The sequence below is a fragment of the Oratosquilla oratoria genome, chromosome 2 (genome assembly GCF_046742065.1).
Source record: "Oratosquilla oratoria isolate Oo_2021 chromosome 2, ASM4674206v1, whole genome shotgun sequence".
Taxonomy (NCBI): domain Eukaryota; kingdom Metazoa; phylum Arthropoda; class Malacostraca; order Stomatopoda; family Squillidae; genus Oratosquilla; species Oratosquilla oratoria.
In genome coordinates, this window is record NC_134778.1 from 37,288,611 (window position 1) to 37,310,741 (window position 22,131).

Below are 22,131 nucleotides of genomic sequence, written 5' to 3' on the forward strand. Positions count from 1 at the left end.
ATTTAGAAGATGGATCGGGATTAGAAGGCGGTTGTTTCTTCGACGGATCTGGCGTGGTTTTGGTAGGGTGAGGCTGTGTAAACTTTTTATTGGATCTGGGGGACACTAAAGGAGGAGGTTGAAGGGAGGTGTTGGAGGGCGCGGTCTTGGACAGCCGGTCGCTCGAGTCACCATCGGGCAGGGGTCGTTTCTGGGGAAGCTTCTTGCCGGAAAGGGCAGGGGGATGTTTAGGTAACAGCGGGAGTGATGGAAGGTCCAAAAGCAAAGTTGTGGAGTTGCTTGGGCTCTTCATCACAACATCTTCGGTACCAGGAATCTCCCCATCCTGCACAGACGACGGGGTGGAGATGGATGTCATCTAGGGGAAGTCACTCATTGATGAAGAGTTGGCGCTAGATTGAGCCAATGGGGGCTGAGAGCTCGATTGCCCCGAAGAAGGGGACTTTTTTTCAAAGGATGGTGTGGGTGATCTATACACCTTAGTAGGAGACTTTGATGACTTGCTGGGTTTAGAGTTGTTCCGGGGCGATCGTGACTTACTGGTTTCAGGGCGCTTCTTCGGTGATCTATCAGAAGACATCACGGGTCGAGAAGGATTAACTGGATCCAGAGTGCCAAGATCGGATGTATTTGTCAGATGTGGAGGGGGAGAAACAAGGATAAGATTACCGTCGGTGACGCGATATACGATACGCTGGGAGGTCGACTGGCGTGAAGATTGAGAGGGTTGCGCGGGGACGGTCGCAGCAGATGATGTGGCATCCGGATGTGATGATGAGGGAAGGAGCGACGGGTTAGCCTTTACTGAAGTCTTCGTTGCCGACATATAAGACGCGGGGCGCTGACCCCCCCCCGTAGGATGGCTGCCGCGAAAGCTGGTTCGGTTATTGTACGCAGTTTCCGAGACCAGTCTCTTCCAGGAGTGTTCCTCACACTCCTTCGAGAATGTGCAGTGAGCGCCATTACAAGCAGCGCAGGTTGGCGCAAGATCGCAGCATTCACCCTCAGTGACGTGGGATGGTTTGGTGCAGTTGCGGCAGAGGGTAGGAGAACCACAGATCTTGGAGGAGTGACCGTACCGCAGGCAGCGGGTGCACGTCCTTGGCGATTGAACGTAAGATCTAACCATACAGCGGTGGGGTCCAATCACGATCACATCTGGGGGATTCAGGTCGGAGAACTTTAATATTATTAGTGGCGTTGGGACAAACTTTTGTTCTTCTGGGCTGTACTTGGACACTAACTGGGTATCCAAAACGTTCTGGGGGCACATGTTAAGGAGGGTAGTGGTTGGAAGGCTACTAAGGGAAGAGTTAAAAATCTTACCCTTTGAGCCATTATAGTCATCATATGGAGAAATCTTGAGGATTCCACTGCCATAATGATCTCCGGACATACCCTGGAGCATAAATCCCTGGTGGGGTCTTACCTTCACTAGGTAGGTGTTGCGACCAAAGCGCGTGAAGGTTTCTGGAGTGAGTGGAGGGTTGGCGATCATTTTGTTGATCATATTAAATATTAGGACATCGTTACTGCCCTCCTCGACAGTCACTAGGTTATACACAGGGGCTAAAGCATAAGGATGGGGACGTTCAGGGAGCTCGGGGGTAAGGTATGTATCATTAGGGATGAAGTCATCGTCTTGTTCTTCAATATTTGATATTTTTAGGATGGAACATTTTAAGATCGAATCCGCGATTTTATTACCATTGAGGGCAACGCTGGCTGCAATGCATTCTGGTGGAGCTAAGAAACGCACATAAAAGTTGTTATAATTTGACTTAACATGAAGAGAGATATGTTCAACAGTACCAAAAGGGGTAACTAGCTTCATGAGCTCGAAAAAGTTTAGGCGCCTTGGGGCATATTCGATGCCAAGGAGTCTTTTATTTGGGGTAGACAACGCTGTCTTACCAGCTGCGTCAGCTGGAGCCGGATTTAGGGGGCCGGCCACCCCACTAAAAGGTTTTTTTTTCATGATTGGCTGCCAAGGCCAGGTTGTAAGTGAGGATTGGGAGGACGGCACCAGGCGGAGCCTCACGCCTGGGCTAGGACTTGGATCAAAATCCTACTGCACCGGCTTACCGTGCTGCAATGCAGGTGCCCTTCGAGGTGGCATGATACCCTGCCACCAACGAACCTCTTGGCAGGGACGCATTACCGTAGGATGGGTGTAGCGCCGCTACTGAGAGGGGCGGCTGAAAATTAGGTCGGAGGGAGGGGACAGCAAGCAGAAGAGAAGAGAAGAGTGGAAAAGGAAGTCTAAGAGGAAGTCCTGTGCGGGGAAACAAGAGCCCCGCTCAGGGATCGGCATTAGTCACCTCTTACGACATGCAGCCGACGTGGCGGGAGCTATATTCTATACTATACCCCCTAACCCCAGGGGGTGAAAATGGAGGAGAAATAAGGAAGGATGAAGTGAAGGCAGTTGTTAAGTTAATGAAACCAGGTAAAGCACCTGGTCTGGATGGATGCCATGCAGAATGTCTAAAGAAAGGAGGTACAGTGATGGTGGACTGGTTGGTGAGGTTATTTAATGTTTGCTGGAGAGAGGGTAGAGTGCCAGAGGACTGGAGGAGTGCCTGTATAGTTCCACTTTACAAGGGAAAAGGGGACAAGTGTGAGTGTAGTAGTTTCAGAGGGATTAGCTTGTGTAGTTGGGAAGGCTTATGGGAGGATCTTGATTGAGAGGATTAGGAGAGGGACAGAGGGAGTAACTGGTGAGGAACAGTGTGGATTTAGGATGGGTAGAGGTTGTGTAGATCAGATTTTTGTGGTAAAACAAATGTGAGAAAGCTATAGGAAAGGGGAAGGATGTTTTTTGGGCTTTTATGGATCTGGAAAAGGCTTAAGACAGGGTAGACAGGAAGACACTATGGGAGGTTTTGCAGATATACGGAATAGGAGGAAAGCTTCTAGGAGCTGTCAAGAGTTTTTACGAGAGTAGTAGAGCATGTGTCAGGATAAGAAATGGAGAGAGTGAGTGGTTCGAGGTAAAGGTGGGACTTCGTCAGGGATGCGTTATGTCACCCTGGCTGTTCAACTTGTACATGGGTGGGGTAGTGTGAGAGGTAAATGCAAGGGTGGTGGGTCAGGGTTTGGAGATGGTTAAAGAAAACGGAGAAAAGTGGGAGGTGAGCCTGCTGTTGTTTGCGGAAGACACTGCGTTTGTGGCAGGATTGGAGGAGGGATTGAGGAAGTTGGTGACAGAGTTTGGTAGAGTGTGTGAAAGAAGGAAGCTGAAGATAAGTGTGGGTTAAAAGTAAGATGATGAGATGTACAAGGGGTGAAAGTGGCAGCAGACTGGAAGTGAGCATTAACCACTTCACTACGGGACTTAAATCTCGTGGGCAGCAGCCAATGCCAGCCATACGACATGTCGTAATAATACTCGCATCATAAAATATAGTCACGGCTTATATCGATCGTTCTCTCTTTCACCCGTGAATTTTGAAAACCACAGAGAATGGGATTAAGAGCAGATTAGGGAGAATGTAAAAACACAGGGGCGACTACAATAAATATAATCAAGACGTCGATATGGCAGTGTCGCGAATCCACTTGCTCCTCATGACGCCTACATGTGCGGCACCGTATGGAAGAGGTTAAGGGAGAGCGACTGGAGGAAGTGGATAGTTTTAGATACTTGGGTGCAAATGTGGCAGGAAAAGGTGGAGTGAAGGTGGAGGTAGAATGTAGATTGAGAGAAGCGAGTAAATGCCTTGGTGGATTAAAAAGTATAATGAGGAATAGACATTTGGGAATGGATGCTAAGAGGAGAATGTATGAAGGAGTGATTGTGCCAACAGCACTGTATGGGGCAGAAACATGGAACATAAAGAGAAGAAGAGAGAAGGAGTTTGAATGTGTTTGAGATGAGGTGTCTGAGAAATATGATGGGGGTTACTAGGCTAGATAGAGTAAGAAATGAGGAGGTGAGGAGGAGAACAGGGGTGGAAAGGGAGTTGGGAGATAGGGTTGATGAAAGAGTATTAGGATGGTTTGGACACATGGAAAGAATGGGTGATGAAAGACTGGTAAAAGAGACATGGAAGGCAGATGTGGAGGGAGTGAACATGAAGGGACATCCTAGGAAGAGATGGATAGATGGGGTGAAGGGAGCTTTGGGGAAGAGGGGAATATCTGTTGAGGAAGGACAGGAGAGGACAGAGGACAGGGGTGAATGGAGAATGGTTGTATATGGATGATGTTGTGATGCATGAGGTGGAATGGGTGGGGGGATGAGGGGTGAGGTAGTATGTGTGAGCAAAATTTGACACAGCCCGAAGGGATTTCTCCTCATCTTCTCCTTTTATGCATGGGGGGAGGGAGAGGGGGGGGAGGGGGTCGCCGATTTAATGAAGAAGCCTTGCTGTGGATGTGATGTGACTTGTGACACTGTCTCTGACCCAGGGCAGAGGACAAGGTGCAGGGATGACCCATTATCCAGGAGATGCTAAGATGGGAGGGAGGGTGGAGGGGAGTGGAGTGTATTTAGGGATGGAATGGGTGGGAATGATTTTATGCCTTTTTCTTTTTGGCTACCCCCTTGTAAGGGGGAAAAAGCCTTGGTATATGTATGTATATGTATAATAATTTTTTTGCATCTGACCTAATTATGGACCAAAAGGTCTCCTGTGGGCATGCTCCTCCTTTGTAATCCTTTGTAAGGGGTACCATCCTAGCCTCCTGATGGGTGACAGTTCACAATATTAAACTAAATCATATTACTCATCTTGGATCAGACCCCAAATTACTTTTTCAATCCCCAATACTTAACCTATCTGTTTCCTCATTTCATTAGAGCTGGGGTAGTTTCTATGATACTAGGTTATGGAAGCAGTTGTCAGTTGTTGGCTTTCTTAATGTAAGAAGGTGGAGAAAATAAAGTCAAAAGTAACAGAGACCTAAGGATCAATCCAGCAATTGAGTGTTAACTCCTTATGACTGCAGTTCCTGATGGAGGCAAGGGCATAGATGGATTTTGGGTGGCAGCAAGATAACTCTCTAAAGCATCCATCTAAAAGACCCTCAATTTCAAAGACCTAACGCCGCCCTTACTGGCTCATCACAAAAGGAAAATGGCCATCAATCAAACAACTGCTGCCTTGAATTTCACTAAGTGAAAAACCTGCAGCCCCATAGTGGCTGGCAATGATTATTGCAATCTCCCACAGATCTCTCTGGGAAGAAATTTATGACTGTTGTCTGTACTGTATCAGCATGGGACTGTTTCTATATAACTGGCTCAAAGTAGTAGGAAGAGGAGAGCAGTCATCAGCTGTCAGCTCTCCTTGTGTGAGAAAGTGTAAGAAATACAGTTGAGGTTGATAATGAGTGATCTTGGAGGTGAGAGGGTTGATGGGTTTTGAAAATGGCCAGGTTTGCTGCCCATCTTGCAGGACCACCACATGAAGGCACCTGTCATTGGTCATTCTTCAGTCCAACTGCTACACCTATTTTTCCACCAAATAGGTTACAAAATCTTCAGTATGATACATACCAAAGTAGCATTCCAGAGGTATTGATGCACTGTCCTGGTAGTGTGCATGGAATGTGCAGCAGCAACTCTAGCATTGGTGATGATACCCCATGCTGTGCTATGGGTGCGGTCATATTGAAGTGAGCGCAGAGCAGCCATATAATAGGAGTAGAAGCCTTTTGCATACCGAGAATTCTTCATGTCATAGTAACCAACTACAATTGCCTGTTCACAGAGTTAGATCTAAGTTTAAGTATGTACAGAATATTATGCATGAATTTTTTTTAGCATTTTAGACTGCTGATAAAGAAGTGTGAAGTGCCTCTTATTGAACATTTAATGCTTAAGAAATGCAACATATCCAGCACAAAAAAACAAGCAATCTCTAATATTGTGCAATTCCATTCTTAAAAAGACAATTTAAAAATCTTACACTATAGTCAATCTGAAGCTTGGTTAGATCTGCAGTGCTTGAAATGTGTATAAGAGGAGCCATGGCCCTTGAAAGAAACTTAATCATGTGCTCTGCTTCAGCAAGACCCCCATAGGCAAGGGCTTTGGTTTCCTGTCCTGATAAAGATCGCACATGCAGTACAAGGGCTGGAAAAGAGCGAAGCTTATATCGCCCTCTACAGCTTCCTGTGCTGTGCCAACAGTTTATGGCTGCAAAGAAAATCTGGAAAAAAGTAAATAAATATATTTGATAAAACATAAAACAATATTTTTCTAAGGATGACTAGTTGCTCAACATGTAAATAAATTTTCTTTTGTGTTTCCTTTGCCCCAAGTCTCTCACAGGAGACCCATGGTGGGCCAAAAATAGTGTTATTGTCTAGGGACAGCTGGTGTTGGGCATTGCAGAATGAGGTGCTTTGTGTCTTCTGTATGGTGGTTGCTTCTAGGGCAATCTGATTCTGAGCCCAGGCCTACTCTGTGTTGATAATGCTATAATGTATACTACTCAAACATCTATAACAACCTACCACCTATACCACAGAGAACATTCACACATAAAAACATACATACTCTGATTACTAAACAAGCTCTTCAAGACAGACCACCACAATCAATACTCAAAAAAAGCACCCTCCCCAACATAAGCTTCACAAAAAACCCTCCCACACCAGACAAGAACCACATTGGTACATCTGCACTCAGGTCATCATATAGCATTAAAGCAGTACCTCCATAGCATGGTTTACGTACCTGTTCATGGTGATACCGGGCTGCCTTCTCCATCTCAAGTCTGATGCGTTGTGATTCATAGTCCCAAGGAGCATAGTACATAACAAAGGAGAGATCAGCAGACAAGAGACGTTCACTTAGAGCAGTCAGGTCCCCGGTATAAAAGTCTGTGACAAGGGAGTGTTGTGGAAAGAAGAGAGATGGTGGTGCACTCTTCTGGAAAACTTCACCTCTGAAAAAATACTGATTCAGTTAAATATAGGTGGTTGTGAAACAAATAACAAAAAGATAACAAAAGAACCCAAGACAGATATATAGGCTTTTAATTTCCTGATGTCAGGAGATTAAAACCTCATTTCTCTCAGTTTACTTTCCTATCAAAATCCAACTTGTCTAAATAAATAATAATCATCTGTTAAAAGGAACAATATAATATTCAGTGCATATAGAGGATGTAAAATGTAAAAAAGTTAAATTTAAATCCTTTACATGTTCATTTTAGTATCTACAAATGAAAGATGTAAATCTAACCATTTCACTGCTATTTACAATTTAAACAACTTTTATTCAATTATGGCAAGTCCAAATTCAGACAAACTTCCTATGAATCAATGGTCATCCCACCCAATTATGAGTCACCAACCCATGTTTGACATGCATGTAATTCCCGCAGAGTCAGGTGATGGAAGTCATGGAAGTAATAGAAACTGTGCAATGCTCCAGTGCTGTGATTTAACTGTAGCACCCAACTCTAGGGTTCAAACAATGCCTCTTCTGTTCTTTATTCATGCCAGGATGGGTGGCCCCTCCTGGCTTAACCTCTTTGATATGATGACACCTACATAATTGTCATGAGGTGCAAGTGGGTATATGACAATGCCAGCATCAGCATCTTGATTATATTTATTTTGTAGTTGTAGGTGAGTGACCCCCAAATTCTGTGAACTGGTTTGATCACATTTTCTGTGTTCATTATTATTACTCAGAGTAAAAGAGAACGAACAATACAGCAGTGACTTTATATTTTATAACGCAAATAGTGTGATGCATCATACATTAGGCATCCAATGCTGCGTGCAAGAATTTGACTCATATTGAAGAAGTTAAAAAAGAAAATCAGCTAGGCCACATGACTTGAACTTTCTTTTCAGACATGCCCTGAACCAGAATTGAAAACTAGAGATTTGTAATAAAATTCAATATCAGATTCGTATGAATTACATTACACTATAAAACATTGATTTCTGTCATTCTTTATTTATATTTTTTTGAGTGGGGGGGCTTCTGCAGAATTTTTCAAAAGTTATAGGAGAGAAACTGGTGCCAGTTATTAGCTCTCCATGTATGGAAATGTATAAAAAAGAATAAATAAATGAAGTTGACAAAGAGAGATCTTGGGCTCAATCCTGAGAATGAATGTCAACCACTCCGGGCTACACCTACTGATGGAAGTGAGTGACCACCACATCCAGGTACCCACTGGTCCCTCTCCTAAGGAATACCCATTACCCAAGAAATCCAATGTTACATTCATACTACAGAGAGCCTTAGAACACTAATTTTCTAAGAGCTATATGAAATCATTATAGCACTTAGTATCAAAGGCCATATGACACTAGGAGGAATTCAAAATCACAAGTCTCAAAATGGTAAAAAATAAATGAATAAATAAATAATAATAATAATAATAATAATAAAATAAATAAATAAATAAATAAATAAGAGACATGTCAAGAACATCTAACCCAATTATCCCAATGTAAAGAATGACAAACCCAAATGTCTTCATGTAAAGAATAGCAAGCCCTTAACAAACTAACTCATTTATTGACAAATGAACAATCAAAATAACCTAACCTACATTTAGTAATGTGGTACCTGTAATTCTATAGGTCTTCAGGCAGTTGTCATCGTCTCCAATCTCTGAATTTATCAAAACAAAGATGGTGTCTGAAGGAGGCTATGCAACTTCCTCTTGTTTGTTTATAGCTTTTAGCAATTGTTTATATTATTGATTTCCACCCACAATAATGTATATTATGTTTATGTATTATAATTTATAAAATCATTATTCAATTTTCTATAACTATATTGAGTATTAGGTATTAAAAAATACCTAATTTTCTATTACTATATCGCATAGGTGTGCACTTCTAAAAATTTACCAAATTTTCTAATGCTATATCATGTAGGTGTGCATTTGTGGAAAAAAATACCCGTTAGAAGCTATTAGACAACATAAACTTCATGTTAGATATGTGTTTATGTGATTCTGGAATTTTACCCCCTGGAGCAAGAAAGTTAAAGGATGATCAATCAGAGAATCACATTGTAGTTTATAAAATGCAACTATGTCATTTAGCCAAATGATTGTTGAAAACAAGATCTAATTAAGTGGACTTTTCTAATTCAACAATCAAACTAGACTTAGTTATTATACATTAGGATAAGTTCAAACGAGTTAGATTAGAGGTTTGGTGCACTTCTAGCGCACTACACGATACAGCATTATGAAATTAATGATTAATTTTGTATATTATAATACATCAACATAATATATGTTTTTCTTGGCAGAAATCAATAACAAAAAACCTTGCCAAAAGCAAATATACTAACGAATGAAGCTGCAAGCACATCAAGATGCCATGTTGTCATCTGTCCAGTCCAGTCAATGTCAGTTAGACAACAGCCTTCACTTTGTACACCAGGTGTTCTCTAACTCCAGGTAACATAAATAACCACTGTTACAAAGACAATAGGGCCTCCTTCAAGTCATGCATTAACTCTATTACCCGCAGTCCGATCAAGTACTTAATCAGACTGTCAGCATCCATGACGACAACCCAGATGATCTTTAGCATTATAGGTAATGCATTACTAAATACAGGTCAGGTTACACAGGTTAGGTAGGTTAGGTTAGAACAGACGAATTTATCATGGTATTATTTTAGTTGTGCACACCTATGCAATATAGCATTAGAATATTAAATATTAATTTTGTAAATTATATATGAATGCAATATGCAATTTTCTTGGCAGAAATAAAAAACAAAAAAACCTTGCTACAAGCAAATTTACTAACAAATGAAGACGCTAGGATACGGTCCAGACATTAAGCCAGTCCAGTCACTATCAGACAATGGCTTTCACTATGTGGACTGGGTGTTCTCCACCTCCAGGTGATGTTAATAAGCATAGTTACAAAGACATACGGCTTCCTTGGATTTTATGAGAAAACATGGGGTTCTGCTGTCATCTATTGATTGCCTGAGGTACAATAACAATCAGGTCATCAGTATCCTTGATGACAACAATGACCAGGATGATCTTTAGAATTTGAGGTATTATATTAATTGTGCACTCCTACGCACATTAGAAAATTAAATATTAATTTTGTAAATTACAATACATGAACGTAATATGGGATTTTCTTAGCAGGAATAAAAAAACTTTGCTACATGCAAATTTATTAATGAATGAAGCTGATAGGATAGGGTCCGGATGCCATGTCAGTCCAGTCACTTTCAGACGATAGCTTTCACATTGTGGACCAGGTGTTCTCCAACTCCAGGCGATATTAATAAGCTTTGTTACAAAGACAATAGGGCTTCCTTGGACTTTATGAGAGAACATGTGTTTTTGTCACTGTCTGTTAATTGTCCAAGGTACAATAATAATCCGACACTGCGCTTGTGGCAGGGTCGGAGGAGGGATTGAGGAAGCTGGTGGCAGAGTTTGGGAGAGTATGTGATAGAAGAAAGCTAAAGATAAATGTGGGTAAAAGTAAGGTGATGAGATGTACAAGGGGTGAAAGTGGCAGTAGACTGGAAGTGAGCATTAAGGGAGAGCGACTGGAGGAAGTGGATAGTTTTAGATACTTGGGTGCAAGTGTAGCAGGAAAAGGTGGAGTGAAGGTGGAGGTAGAATGTACATTGAGAGAAGCGAGTAAATGCCTTGGTGGATTGAAGAGTGTAATGAGGAATAGACATTTAGGAATGGATGCGAAGAGGAGACTGTATGAAGGAGTGATTGTGCCAACAGCACTGTATGGGGCAGAAACGTGGAACATAAGAGGAGAAGAGAGAAGGAGTTTGAATGTGTTTGAGATGAGGTGTCTGAGAAGTATGGTGGGGGTTACTAGGCTGGATAGAGTGAGAAATGAGGAGGTGAGGAGGAGAACAGGGGTGAAAAAGGAGCTGGGAGATAGGGTTGATGAAAGAATATTAGGATGGTTTGGACACATGGAAAGAATGAGTGAAGAAAGACTAGTAAAAGAGGTATGGAAGGCAGATGTGGAGGGAGTGAACATGAGGGGACGTCCTAGGATGAGGTGGATGGATGGGGTGAAGGGGGCTTTGGGGAAGAGGGGAATGTCTGTTGAGGAAGGAAGGGAGAGGACGGAAGACAGAGGTGAGTGGAGAATGGTTGTATATGGATGATGTTGTGATTGCATGAGGAGGAATGGGGTAGTATGTGTGAGTAAATTTTGACGGAGCCCGAAGGGATTTCTCCCCGTCCTCTCCTTATATGCAAAGGGGGACGGAGAGGGGGGGTCGCCGATTAAATGAAGCGGCCTTGCTGTGGATGTGCTAAGTCTTGCGACACTGCTTCTGACCCAGGGCGGTGGGCAAGGTGCAGGGATGACCCGTCATCCAGGAGGTGCTCAGATGAGAGGGAGGGTGGGAGGGGTGTGGAGTGTATTTAGGGATGAAATGGGTGGGAGTGTTTTTATGCCTTTCCCTTTTTGGCTACCTCCCTTGAAAGGGGGAAAAAGCCTTGGTATATGTATGTATGTACAATAATAATCCGGCAGTCATTCATTAGTAATAGGTTTTACCAACTTTTTTGTGATTGATTTCTGCCAAGAAATCGCCTTATACATTGATCTATTGCAATTAACAAAATTAAAAATTAATTTTCTATTACTATATCACGTAGGTGTGCACAACTAAAATTTTACTGAATCTGAGGTACCAAACTACTAAATATTGGTTAGGTTAGAATAGACTAATTCATCATCCTTTCATTCCTTCGACCTCAGCATCTATCAAATCAAATATGGTGTATCATTCAACTGCCACAACTTCATTCATTTGCAAATAGGTTTTAGCAACTTTTGTTATTGATTTCTGCCAAGAAAAGTACATATTACATTAAATTAATGTAATTAATTATGATAGATTAATGATTAATCTATCATAATTTATGGTATTTGTTCAGTTGTGTACATGGACACAATATAGCATTAGAAAATTAAATACTAATTTTGTAAATTAAAATACATGAACGTAATATGCGATTTCCTTGGCGGAAATAAAAATAAAAAATACCTTGCTTAAAGCAAATATACTAATGGAAGAAGTCGCTAGCATAGGATTGGGACACCATCTTGTCATTTGTCAAGTGTTGTCTGCCCGGTCCAGTTGAGGCCTAGTGTATGCCCTCGCTACTTCCGCCAGTACCTTGAAGGAATGCTATGGAGCTGAAATCCATGTATTCCTTCAAGCTATGAAAAACCTATATACCCCTCAATCAGTGATTGAACAGGCTGCCAACATCCGTGACAACAACGGCAACAACGATCCGGATGACCTTAAATTACAGGTACCAAATTACTAAATACATGTTAGGTTAGGTTAGACGAATTTATCCTTTCATTTCTTTGACATAGGCATCTATCTTAACAAACATGACGTACCATTCGTCCGATGCAACTTCATTACTTACGAAATCTGTTTTAGCAACTTTTTTGTTTTTTATTTCCGCCAAGAATATTGCATATTAAATTGATACATTAAAATTAACAAAATTAATAATTAATTTTCTAATGCCTTATCATGTCCATGTACACATACATACATATACCAAGGCTTTTTCCCCCTTACAAGGGAGGTAGCCAAAAAGAAAAAGGCATAAAATCATTCCCACCCATTCCATCCCTGAATACACTCCACAACCCTCCCTCTTATCTTAGCACCTCCTGAATGACAGGTCATCCCTGCACCTTGTCCACTGCCCTGGGTCAGAAGCAGTGTCGCAAGACACAGCACATCCACAGCAAGGCCGCTTCATTAAATCGGCGACCCCCCATGTACACAACTGAACATTTACCTAATTTATAAAATTAATAATTTTCTATTGCTATATCACATAGATGTGCTCAACTAAAAATTTACCTTTATCATCCTTTCATTTCTTCAACCTTGGCATCTAGCAAAACAAACATTAACATGGCATATCATTCACCCACCACAACTTCATTCGTTACTAAATCATTTTAGCAACTTTTTTGTTATCAATTTCCCCAAGAAAACCGCATCTTACGTTGATGTATTATAATCTACAAAACGAATTATTAATTTTCTATTGCTATATCACACAAGTGTGCACTTCTAAAAATTTACCAGTTTGGTTAGGTCTGGTTACAGAACTATTCTCCGCAATGTAACTGCTGTTTCTTGCAAGCGCCTGTGTCAATAAAAATTCTAGGGACATAAGTATTGCTTTCTTACCTACTGTGCACCATGACAACAATCATTGCGACCACAAGGGCCACTTTAAAGGCCATTATCAACTTCTTTTGGAGAGTCATCGGAGGCTTAGTGGATGAGGGAGTTGAGGGTGTTGACGTAGTCGATGACTTGGACTCGTCTTCAGACGATGTATCCTCACTGTCGCTGTGGCCAGCTTTTTCAATAATGTCTTCTTTGGGTGTCGGTTTGATTACCTTCCCCAAATCACCCTCCTCTCTTTCTACGTGATGCATCCCCGTGACATAGTCTTCTTCCTACAACATTTAGTAAACAATCAGGACGTGAACCATACACAATGAAAAAGACACGTAGAATCTATTGAAACAAAAGAAAATCGAATTACAATTCTAAATATCACTTATATTAGGATTAAGTGGAACATAGCTTCTCGAATAATATTTCCAATGTAGTTTCAATATGCAATCAGCTGATTCTGATAGTTCATTTGAAACTGAGATAAAGAGGCATACCTACAGAAAGCTCTTAATTACAACTTATGTGGTCATGTAAAGTTTACATACTATATCATATGTAACACATATGTGCGTATATATATATATATATATATATATATATATATATATATATATATATATATATATATATATATATATATATGCTAATAAGAACACGGGTACGTGTGTTCACTTATGCAAAGTAGACCACTTGGAAAAAGCAAGATCTAAGAATATAAGGTCTAACCACTTCCGACCGAATTTCGAGGGAGTTGGCGCAGCGGGCCCGTGAACGTCACCTGGCTGTTCAAAGTGGGGTTGGCGGGTCCTATAGCTGTCAGTTGAAGCTGGTGCAACGTGTAGGAAAGACGTTGCCTTCGCTCGCACCGCTCCACGCAATTAGTTATATTCTGACAAATATTATATAAATATATATAAAATATTATAGTTCCTGTCTATATATATGAATATATAATATATATGATATATAATATATATATATATGATATATAAAATATTATAGTTCCTGTCTTCCTTGGCGTTTCACAGTTTTCTTCAGTGTTTCACAAAGAGAAAATGGACTCAGCCAAATGACGTCAGAAGCTGCGCAGAAGAATTCGAACGGTCTGACCTGTATATTTAGACCTTGGGAAAAATAAACTAACGAAGTAGAGCGTTTTCGTATATTACATCTTCAGTGCAACAAGTACTTGTTGCACTGAAGATGTAATATACGAAAGCGCTCTGCTTCGTTAGTTTCTTTTTCCAAGTGGTCTACTTTGTATATATATATATATATATATATATATATACATATATATGCATGAGAAATCCCATAAACTCGTGATTCTAAATATGCGGCAAAACCACCAAGGAAAAAAATAAACTGATGACCAAGCGCTTTCGTCTATTCAGACATCCTGTACCCTGAGAATGTCTGAATAGACGAAAGCGCTTGGGCATTAGTTTATCTTTTTCCTTGGTTTTCCCGCATATATATATATATATATATATATATATATATATATATATATATATATATATATATATATATACACAAATATATATATATATATATGTGTGTGTGTCTATATATATATATATATGTGTTATATATATATATATATATATATATATTAATGTTTATACTATCCACTTATTTTTACACACACCCAAATTAAAAATATAGAGAAAAAAACGAATACAAAGAGCGACGACAAAGTTGGCACCAACTCTCCGAATTAACATACGAACAAAGATTGTCCAAATTGGAATTACCAAATCTGGAACAAAGAAGAGAAAGAGGAGATCTACTGAATATATATAAAATCATGAAAGGAATGGAAATCCTAGATAGAGATTAATTATAAAAATGGGGCAACGGAAAAACAAGAGGATATGAAAAGAAATTCAAAAAGGATAATTATAGAAGAGATAAGAAAAATAGCTTCCCACATAGAATGGTGGATACATGGAATAAATTAGATAAGGAAATAGTGTATGCAAAACATTATTCAAGGTTTTAAGAAAAAAATTATGCTGAAAGATACAAAGACGAGTTACCACGAGCATAGCTCCCTTCCCGTATAATTCAATTATACTCGTTGCATTGAGAAATGGCCGTTAGGGCGGAGCACTGGGAGTCCCCCTGTGTTGCCACATATAATTATTTTATAATTTTATTTTATTTTATAATTTTATTTTATATTTTTATAATGTTGCCACATATAATTATATTATAATTTTTTTTGTCACACACCACCACTGAGGTAAAAATCAAAGCAATGTTTTCTATACAAAGGTTTCGTTTCCTCGAGTCATAGACATGGCATATGAGCAAGAGAGAGCGACGTTGCCGCTACATCTATTCTCTGGTCCCGCCCCCCTCACACTGCATTCAGTGTGAGCCGTGCGGGCCGTGTTATCTGTGGAGATGTGGCAGAACCGGGAAATCTCCTAACAAAGGTTTACAAAGGATTACAAAGGCGGAGCATACCGACAGGAGACCTTTTGATCCATATCTAGGTCGGATGCGAAAAAAAATCATATTAATAATAAAATAATAAATAAAAACTATAATAATGTTAATAACAAATAAAATACATAAATAAATGCATAGGTATAATTAAATAATAAACAAACAGGTAAATAGTAAATGATAATAAATTGACATATAACTAATAATAAATGAAAATCACAGACAAATGATAACAAAACAAAAACAAATAATATAAGATAAATTATAATCATTACAGCATCTTACTTAGGTATTTATCTAAATGATTCTTAAAGCTTCGAACTGAACTACATTGCACTACCTGTGCAGGAAGTTTATTCCATTCATTAACTACACGGTTGGCAAAGTTGTTTCTACCTACTTCCAAATTGGATCTATTTCCAGACAGTTTGAGACCATTGTTTCTTGTCTGATTCTCATTCAATGTGAAAATTCTCCCATTCAATGCGGTCACTTCTCGTTGCGCTGACTATAGGTAAATACAATTAGGTAAATACACACACACACAGCCTAGATAAAACGAGATATGACGACGGGATACCACGAGCATAGCTCCCCTTCCCGTAAAATACAAATAGGTAAATATACACTGTCCAGCTTTGCAGTTTGTCAGTGTGGGTCCTGCAAAATGTATCTGAACAGGTCATTTTTCCTAGGATAAGGAAGATGACACGCAGAGCATTAGCATCACCTTGACGCGCAAGTGGAAGTGTAGTAGTTTTAGTTCGGAACAACGGCAGGACAAATGAAAATCAACACAAAATATCTAATCTCTTTCTTTTGGTAATTAGCCACAAGGTGCGACACTAGAAGTGTCACATGAGAAATATAGGTGAAGCTCAGACTAAGGCCACAGCTTAGTGGAGCTTATGGTTGTAGCTGGACGTGGAGCCTAACGTCAGCGAGGCGGTAGCAGATGATGACGGCGAGGCTCGATGGGACGGCTAGAAGATTGGACGAGGAGATGTTGTGTGTGCTGGTCGGTGCTGTTCTGCCCATCTCGGCGAAACGCCGACCTTTTAAGGAAGGCTGGCGGGAACGTGAGGAGCCTTCCAAGTTCCTGATTGCCTGACCGCTGGCTGGCAGGGACACCCTTGCGAACTACGCTTGCCAACTACAGGAACTTGGAAAGGCTAGTTCCGAAGATTCCTTTGATCAGTGTGTGACGGGTCGTAGGATGCATCACGTCACTACAGAAGGCTTAGCTGTAAGATAGAATTTCCTGTGAAGACTCTAATTAGGAAATGTATCTTCCAATGTAGTAGCAGTGAAAGGTTGTTCAGAAGTATTATAATGGTTATATGTATTCCTATAAATACTGTGTATATCTTCATATAAATGTTTCACGGAAGAAAGAAAATGTAAGTGTATTCTTATTTCATGTAGAACTGACCATTCAAAAAATGTAAAATTGAGGTCAGTATTATATGTACTAATGTTGATTATCTTTGTTTACTGGTATAAAGTGTACCAGTAGTGCCTGTATTGAAAGCCTGATTCATAACCATAATATATAATCATTTGGAGCATTTTGTCATTAATGATGGACTGCTTTTTTGCTGAAAGTTGTATTTCATAGAACTTTAAGCGTGAGGATGGCAATGCTTCACCGAGCTCTTTTCACATGGTTTCTCCTTGTCTTCCTCATCCTTCTTGCTTTGTGTCTGGATGAACGAACCCAATGGAACTGGTTAATAGAACTGACCATTCAAAAAAATGTAAAATTGAGGTCAGGATTATATGTACTAATGTTGATTATTTTTGTATACTGGTATAAAGTGTACCAGTAGTGCCTGTATTGAAAGCCTAATTCATAACCATAATATATATTCACTTGGAGCATTTTATCATTAATGATGGACTGCTCTTTTGCTGAAAGTTTTATTTCATAGAACTTTAAGCTTGAGGATGGCAATGCTTCACCGAGCTCTTTTCACATGGTTTCTCCTCCTTGTCTTCCTCATCCTTCTTGCTTTGCGTCTGGATGAACGAACCCAATGGAACTAGTTAATAGTGTTTATTCCAATGTGGTTCTATGATGCAATAATCTTAATATACATAAACATTCACATGATCAACCAGTGTCGCACAGCTGGTCATAATCACAACTCCAACCAGTGACTAAGTGCCAGAGTTTGGAATTTAATTGCTGTCGTGTCTTCATTGTTATATTCTCTCAGATTAAATTCCGATGGGCAAAATACAATCCCAACCTATTTTGTTCTTCTGCCACTCTGGATCCGTCTTTTATTGCCTTGTACTTCAGCATCAGTATAAATTCCCCTAGCCTCTTGATGCGAAGAAATATGATAACAATATGAGCTTGCAATACTATTGCTTCAAGTATTTTGTAATCAAAGTATGAACAACCTCATGGATTGTAGTTTGTGTTAGAAATTAAAATCATTAGATTATCATCTCTAATGTCTTGGTTGAACGAGTCTAAATTGTTTGCTGTTGTTAGAGTATTTCTTTCTGTATTCTTTAGTGATGTGTTCTTTCACCTTTACTAGGCGAATTTCATTACCTGAATAAAACTCTTAAAAAGGCCAGAAAAATGGTAAAGGTATGCTGATTTGTAAAATGTATTTAGGAAAATTCTAACCTATTACAGCAAAATAATACCTTCACGCATAAACAAAATATTCAATAGTAGCTGGTGTCGTGATTGGGTTAGGACAAGTCACACTTTTTATCACATACATCAATGACCTGCCTGAGACCATTGACTCCAACATATACAGTACATGTTCGCTGATGACACAAAGATTACCAGACAAATCACCAGTCGGGAGGACTCCTACTTACTACAACAAGATCTGAACAAAATACAGGATTGTTCAAGTGATTTGGTTGCTAAGCTTTAATCCCAACAAATGCAAGGTTATCACTCTGGGAGCATTTGAAAATATTATGTATGCACATCGGTACACTATTTATGGACAAGAACTTCAACATGTGGAAAGCGAAAGGGACCTTGGCATTGCAATAGATTATTCATTAAAATTTGAAGAGCATATTCATGGGAAGATAAAACTGGCTAACTCGATGATAGGCCTTATACGCAGAGTCTTTTCCTATCTCAGCCCAAGTATGTTCAAGCCCCTGTATACAACGTTTGTAAGAACCCACCTGGATTATGCACAATCTGCATGGTCACCTAGGTATAGGAGCCTTGAAACAAAAATCGAACAAGTCCAACAAAGAGCAACTAGTTTGGTAGATGGTTTTGGAGAGATGAAATACTCTGATCGACTGAAGCATCTCGACTTACCAACACTCAAATACAGGCGATTACGTGGGGACATGATCGAGATGTGGAAGCACTTTAACATATACCAGAGAGAAATCCTCCCAGCTTCCTTCAGGCCCACTGACAGACCAAGTCGACTACATAGTAAACAACTATTCCGACATCGTCCTAATGATGGGATGTATGGTGCTCATCATAATAGCTTTTACCATCGAGTAGCCAGGATATGGAACGGTCTACCGTCTGAGGTTGTCGAGGCAGGGACTGTTAGCTCTTTTAAAAACCGCTTGGATTGCCACTGGAGAGACTTCAAACTTAGATTTGACCCGTCAGCCACTCCGCCAGAGCCACGAGTTATAGTTTAAGTTTACCCTGTGAGCGCAGCGAAGAGTCGTCTTCTCGACTGGTCTGCGTAATATGCTTAAGTATGCTTAAGTAAGTATAACACTAACACTAAGATTTAATGGTTACTAGGCTCGGAGGTCATAGACGAGGGCTCGTTGAGGGAAGGTCCGGAGTGAGGGCCTCATCAAGTGTCGTGGTCTGGTGCGAAGGGCCGCTTGAAGCTTGGCGACGTTACTTGCTGGAGAGGACTGCGTCCGAAGCGATTTGCTGGAGAGAACTGGTCCCGAGGCGACTTTGCTGGAGAGAACTGCTTCTTGGAGAGGACTGCTGCTTGGAGATGTGTCCGGGAGAGAACTCGTCGTCTAGGCAAGACGCCGTCCTTTTAAAGGGGGCTGGTGGGTCCCCAGGGATCTTTCCCGAGTTTCTGATTGGCTGCTGGTTGGCTGGCTGAGACGTTTTTGCTAACTACGCCTGCCAACCACAACGAGTATATAGGCCTAGCTCGAGTTGTGTGACGGCCAGTCTGGTTTTGACCAGCGGTGCGTCACTATAATACTCCCCCCCCCCTTCTTTGGGGGTGAGCGCCGCGGAGGATAAGGCGAGACGCGAGTTGTGTGGCAGAATCGGGTCGGCCTTTTTACCACCCTACCGGAACGGGTGATTGTGCCATCAGGAGAAACGGCCTGGGTGGTGGAGAAGGCGGCGGCAGCGTGCTGTAGGCGTGGTCGCTGTGTTGGCGAGGGGTGGGGGTGTTGGCTGGCTGAGCATGGAGCTGTGGAGATATACGGTTAGGTGAGAATGGTTGCAGTGAAGGGGAGAGTGAGTTCGGGGGAAATTAGGGTCTTCGGGGCTGGGAGGAACACTAGTGGTGGGATGCAGGGTTGGCCTGGGTAATGGAGAGGATGGGTGCGGCGTACCGTAGGCGTAGTCAATGTCTGGCGAGGATTCTGACTGAGCCTGGCGCTGTGGGTTTGGGTGATCAGGTGGGAAGGGTTGGCCTGAAGAGACGAATGGTCCCGGGGGAGGGGTGGGGTCTTGAGGTTCGGGGGGAACACTCGATACGGGGTGCACAGGTTGCATAGATTGACGTTGTTCAGTGGTGGGAATGGGGTCAGGGCCATGTTGTAAGAGGAATTGGAAGGGATGGGGAGGGTTGGTAGGGGAGGGTAAGCTTGTTTGAGCCTGTCGATGGAGATGCTATCTGACTTGGCATCTCGGTCGATTAGGAAGTGTTTCGCCGATCTGCTGACGACTTTGAAGGGTCCATCGTACGGGCGTTGGAGAGGGGTTCGTCTGGAGTCTTGACTGACGAAAACATAGTCACTAGCAGCGAGGGCCGAGGGAACATGCACTGGTTTTGATTGTGGCGTCCGAGGTGGCGGGGGGTGGGTGTTGGCGAAGGTCTCCTTGGTGAACTGAAGGAGGGCGTAACGGTCGGGATCGCCAACGGCGGGGTGGCAATCTCCCCAGAAAGGCGAAGGTTTTCAGTGTAAACTAGCTGAGCTGGAGACACGTCACTGTCGACCTTGGGAGTGTTGCGAATGGAGTGGAGTACCAGGGGGAGAGCGTCAGCCCAGTTGCATGAGGGTTGCTGTACCTTGAGTGACTCCTTCGGCTGGTGGTGGAATCTTTCTACTAGTCCATTGGCTTGAGGGTGGTAGGCGGTGGTCTGGTTGCGGTTTTCCGCTGACATGACTTTTGTGTAACGCACAAGAGTGACAACCATCTATATGGGAGTGTATATCTGTCCTCATAGTTAACCAGAAGTGTTGCAATATGGCTTGTGTAACGCATTTTTCCTTGCCAGGGTGCGCGGCTATGAGGGAACTTTAGGAATGAGGTCCGTAGGGACTACAAGCTGAAACACTGACCGGTTGGGTTCATGTTTGTTCGTTAGTGTTGTTTTGTGATAGAGTATGTCATCAACTAACGTGTAATTGTTGAGATTGGGAGGGAAATTATCCGTATCAGTTGTGTCTGCAGATTCGAGGAAGTATATAACACGTTTCCATAGAGGATCTGATCTTTGCGCTGCAGCTATGCGCGCTTGCGTAAGAGTTACTGAAATGGGATTTTGAGTAATGGTCGCGATATGGCGACTGAGAGCGTCTGCTACTAAGTTTGCTTTACCCTGAACAAAATGAAAGGTGGGTACGAACTCGCGTGTTATGAGGAACCAACGAACAAGTTTTTCTGATAGATTCTTGCCTTTGAAGAGGTGTAAGATTGGTTGATAATACATGTAGATGTGTATGTTGTAACCAAGGATGATCTCTTTGTCTGTGAGTGAGTAATTTTGTTCGTGTTCGTTGAGTGTGTGGCTAGCATAGGCAATTGGCCTGAGTTTTGAGTAGTGCTGTTGCATGAGAATTGAACCAAGTCCGGTGTAGGACTCATCTGTGTATATTGTGAAAGGAAGTTTGTGGTTTGGGAAAATAAGGACAGGTGCCGCGGTTAAGGCTCTCTTTAAGTCATTAAAGGCTTTCTCTTGGTCAGGTATCCAAGTGAAGGGTGTGTTCTTCTTAAGTAGTGAATTTAATGGTGCTGCTATCCCAACGTAGCCTGGAATATATTGCCTGTAAAATCCTGATAAACCAAGGAATGAACGTATGTGGTCAACAGAAGTAGGGCGTGGAAAATCAATGACTGCCTTGACCTTGTTCTACGAGGTTAAAATTTTTTATGAGTTAAGGACATGCTTTAAGAAACGTATCTATTTCTGAAGGAAGAAACACTTCTTAAGCTTCAATTTGAGGCCTTATTTTGCTAGTCGGGAGAAGACAGTGTCAAGAGTGTGTAAATATTCACCAACCGATTTCGAAGCAATTATCACATCATTGAGGTACTTAAACACAGAAAAA

The 22,131-nt window shown here is 41.4% G+C and overlaps 1 protein-coding gene across 6 annotated transcripts in view; it reads right to left on the bottom strand.

Annotated features, from left to right (window-relative positions):
- LOC143038369 (thioredoxin domain-containing protein 11-like) overlaps window positions 1–22,131 on the bottom strand; it is a 222,998-nt gene that overhangs the window by 152,711 nt on the left and 48,156 nt on the right. For all 6 annotated transcript variants that reach the window (XM_076207418.1, XM_076207429.1, XM_076207448.1 and 3 more), the window contains exons 2-5: window positions 13,180–13,454; window positions 6,689–6,899; window positions 5,916–6,158; window positions 5,504–5,707 (exon numbers count right to left, since the gene is read on the bottom strand). In XM_076207418.1, coding sequence (XP_076063533.1) covers window positions 5,504–5,707; window positions 5,916–6,158; window positions 6,689–6,899; window positions 13,180–13,454 — 933 coding nt within the window. The remainder of the gene's footprint in view (window positions 1–5,503; window positions 5,708–5,915; window positions 6,159–6,688; window positions 6,900–13,179; window positions 13,455–22,131) is intronic.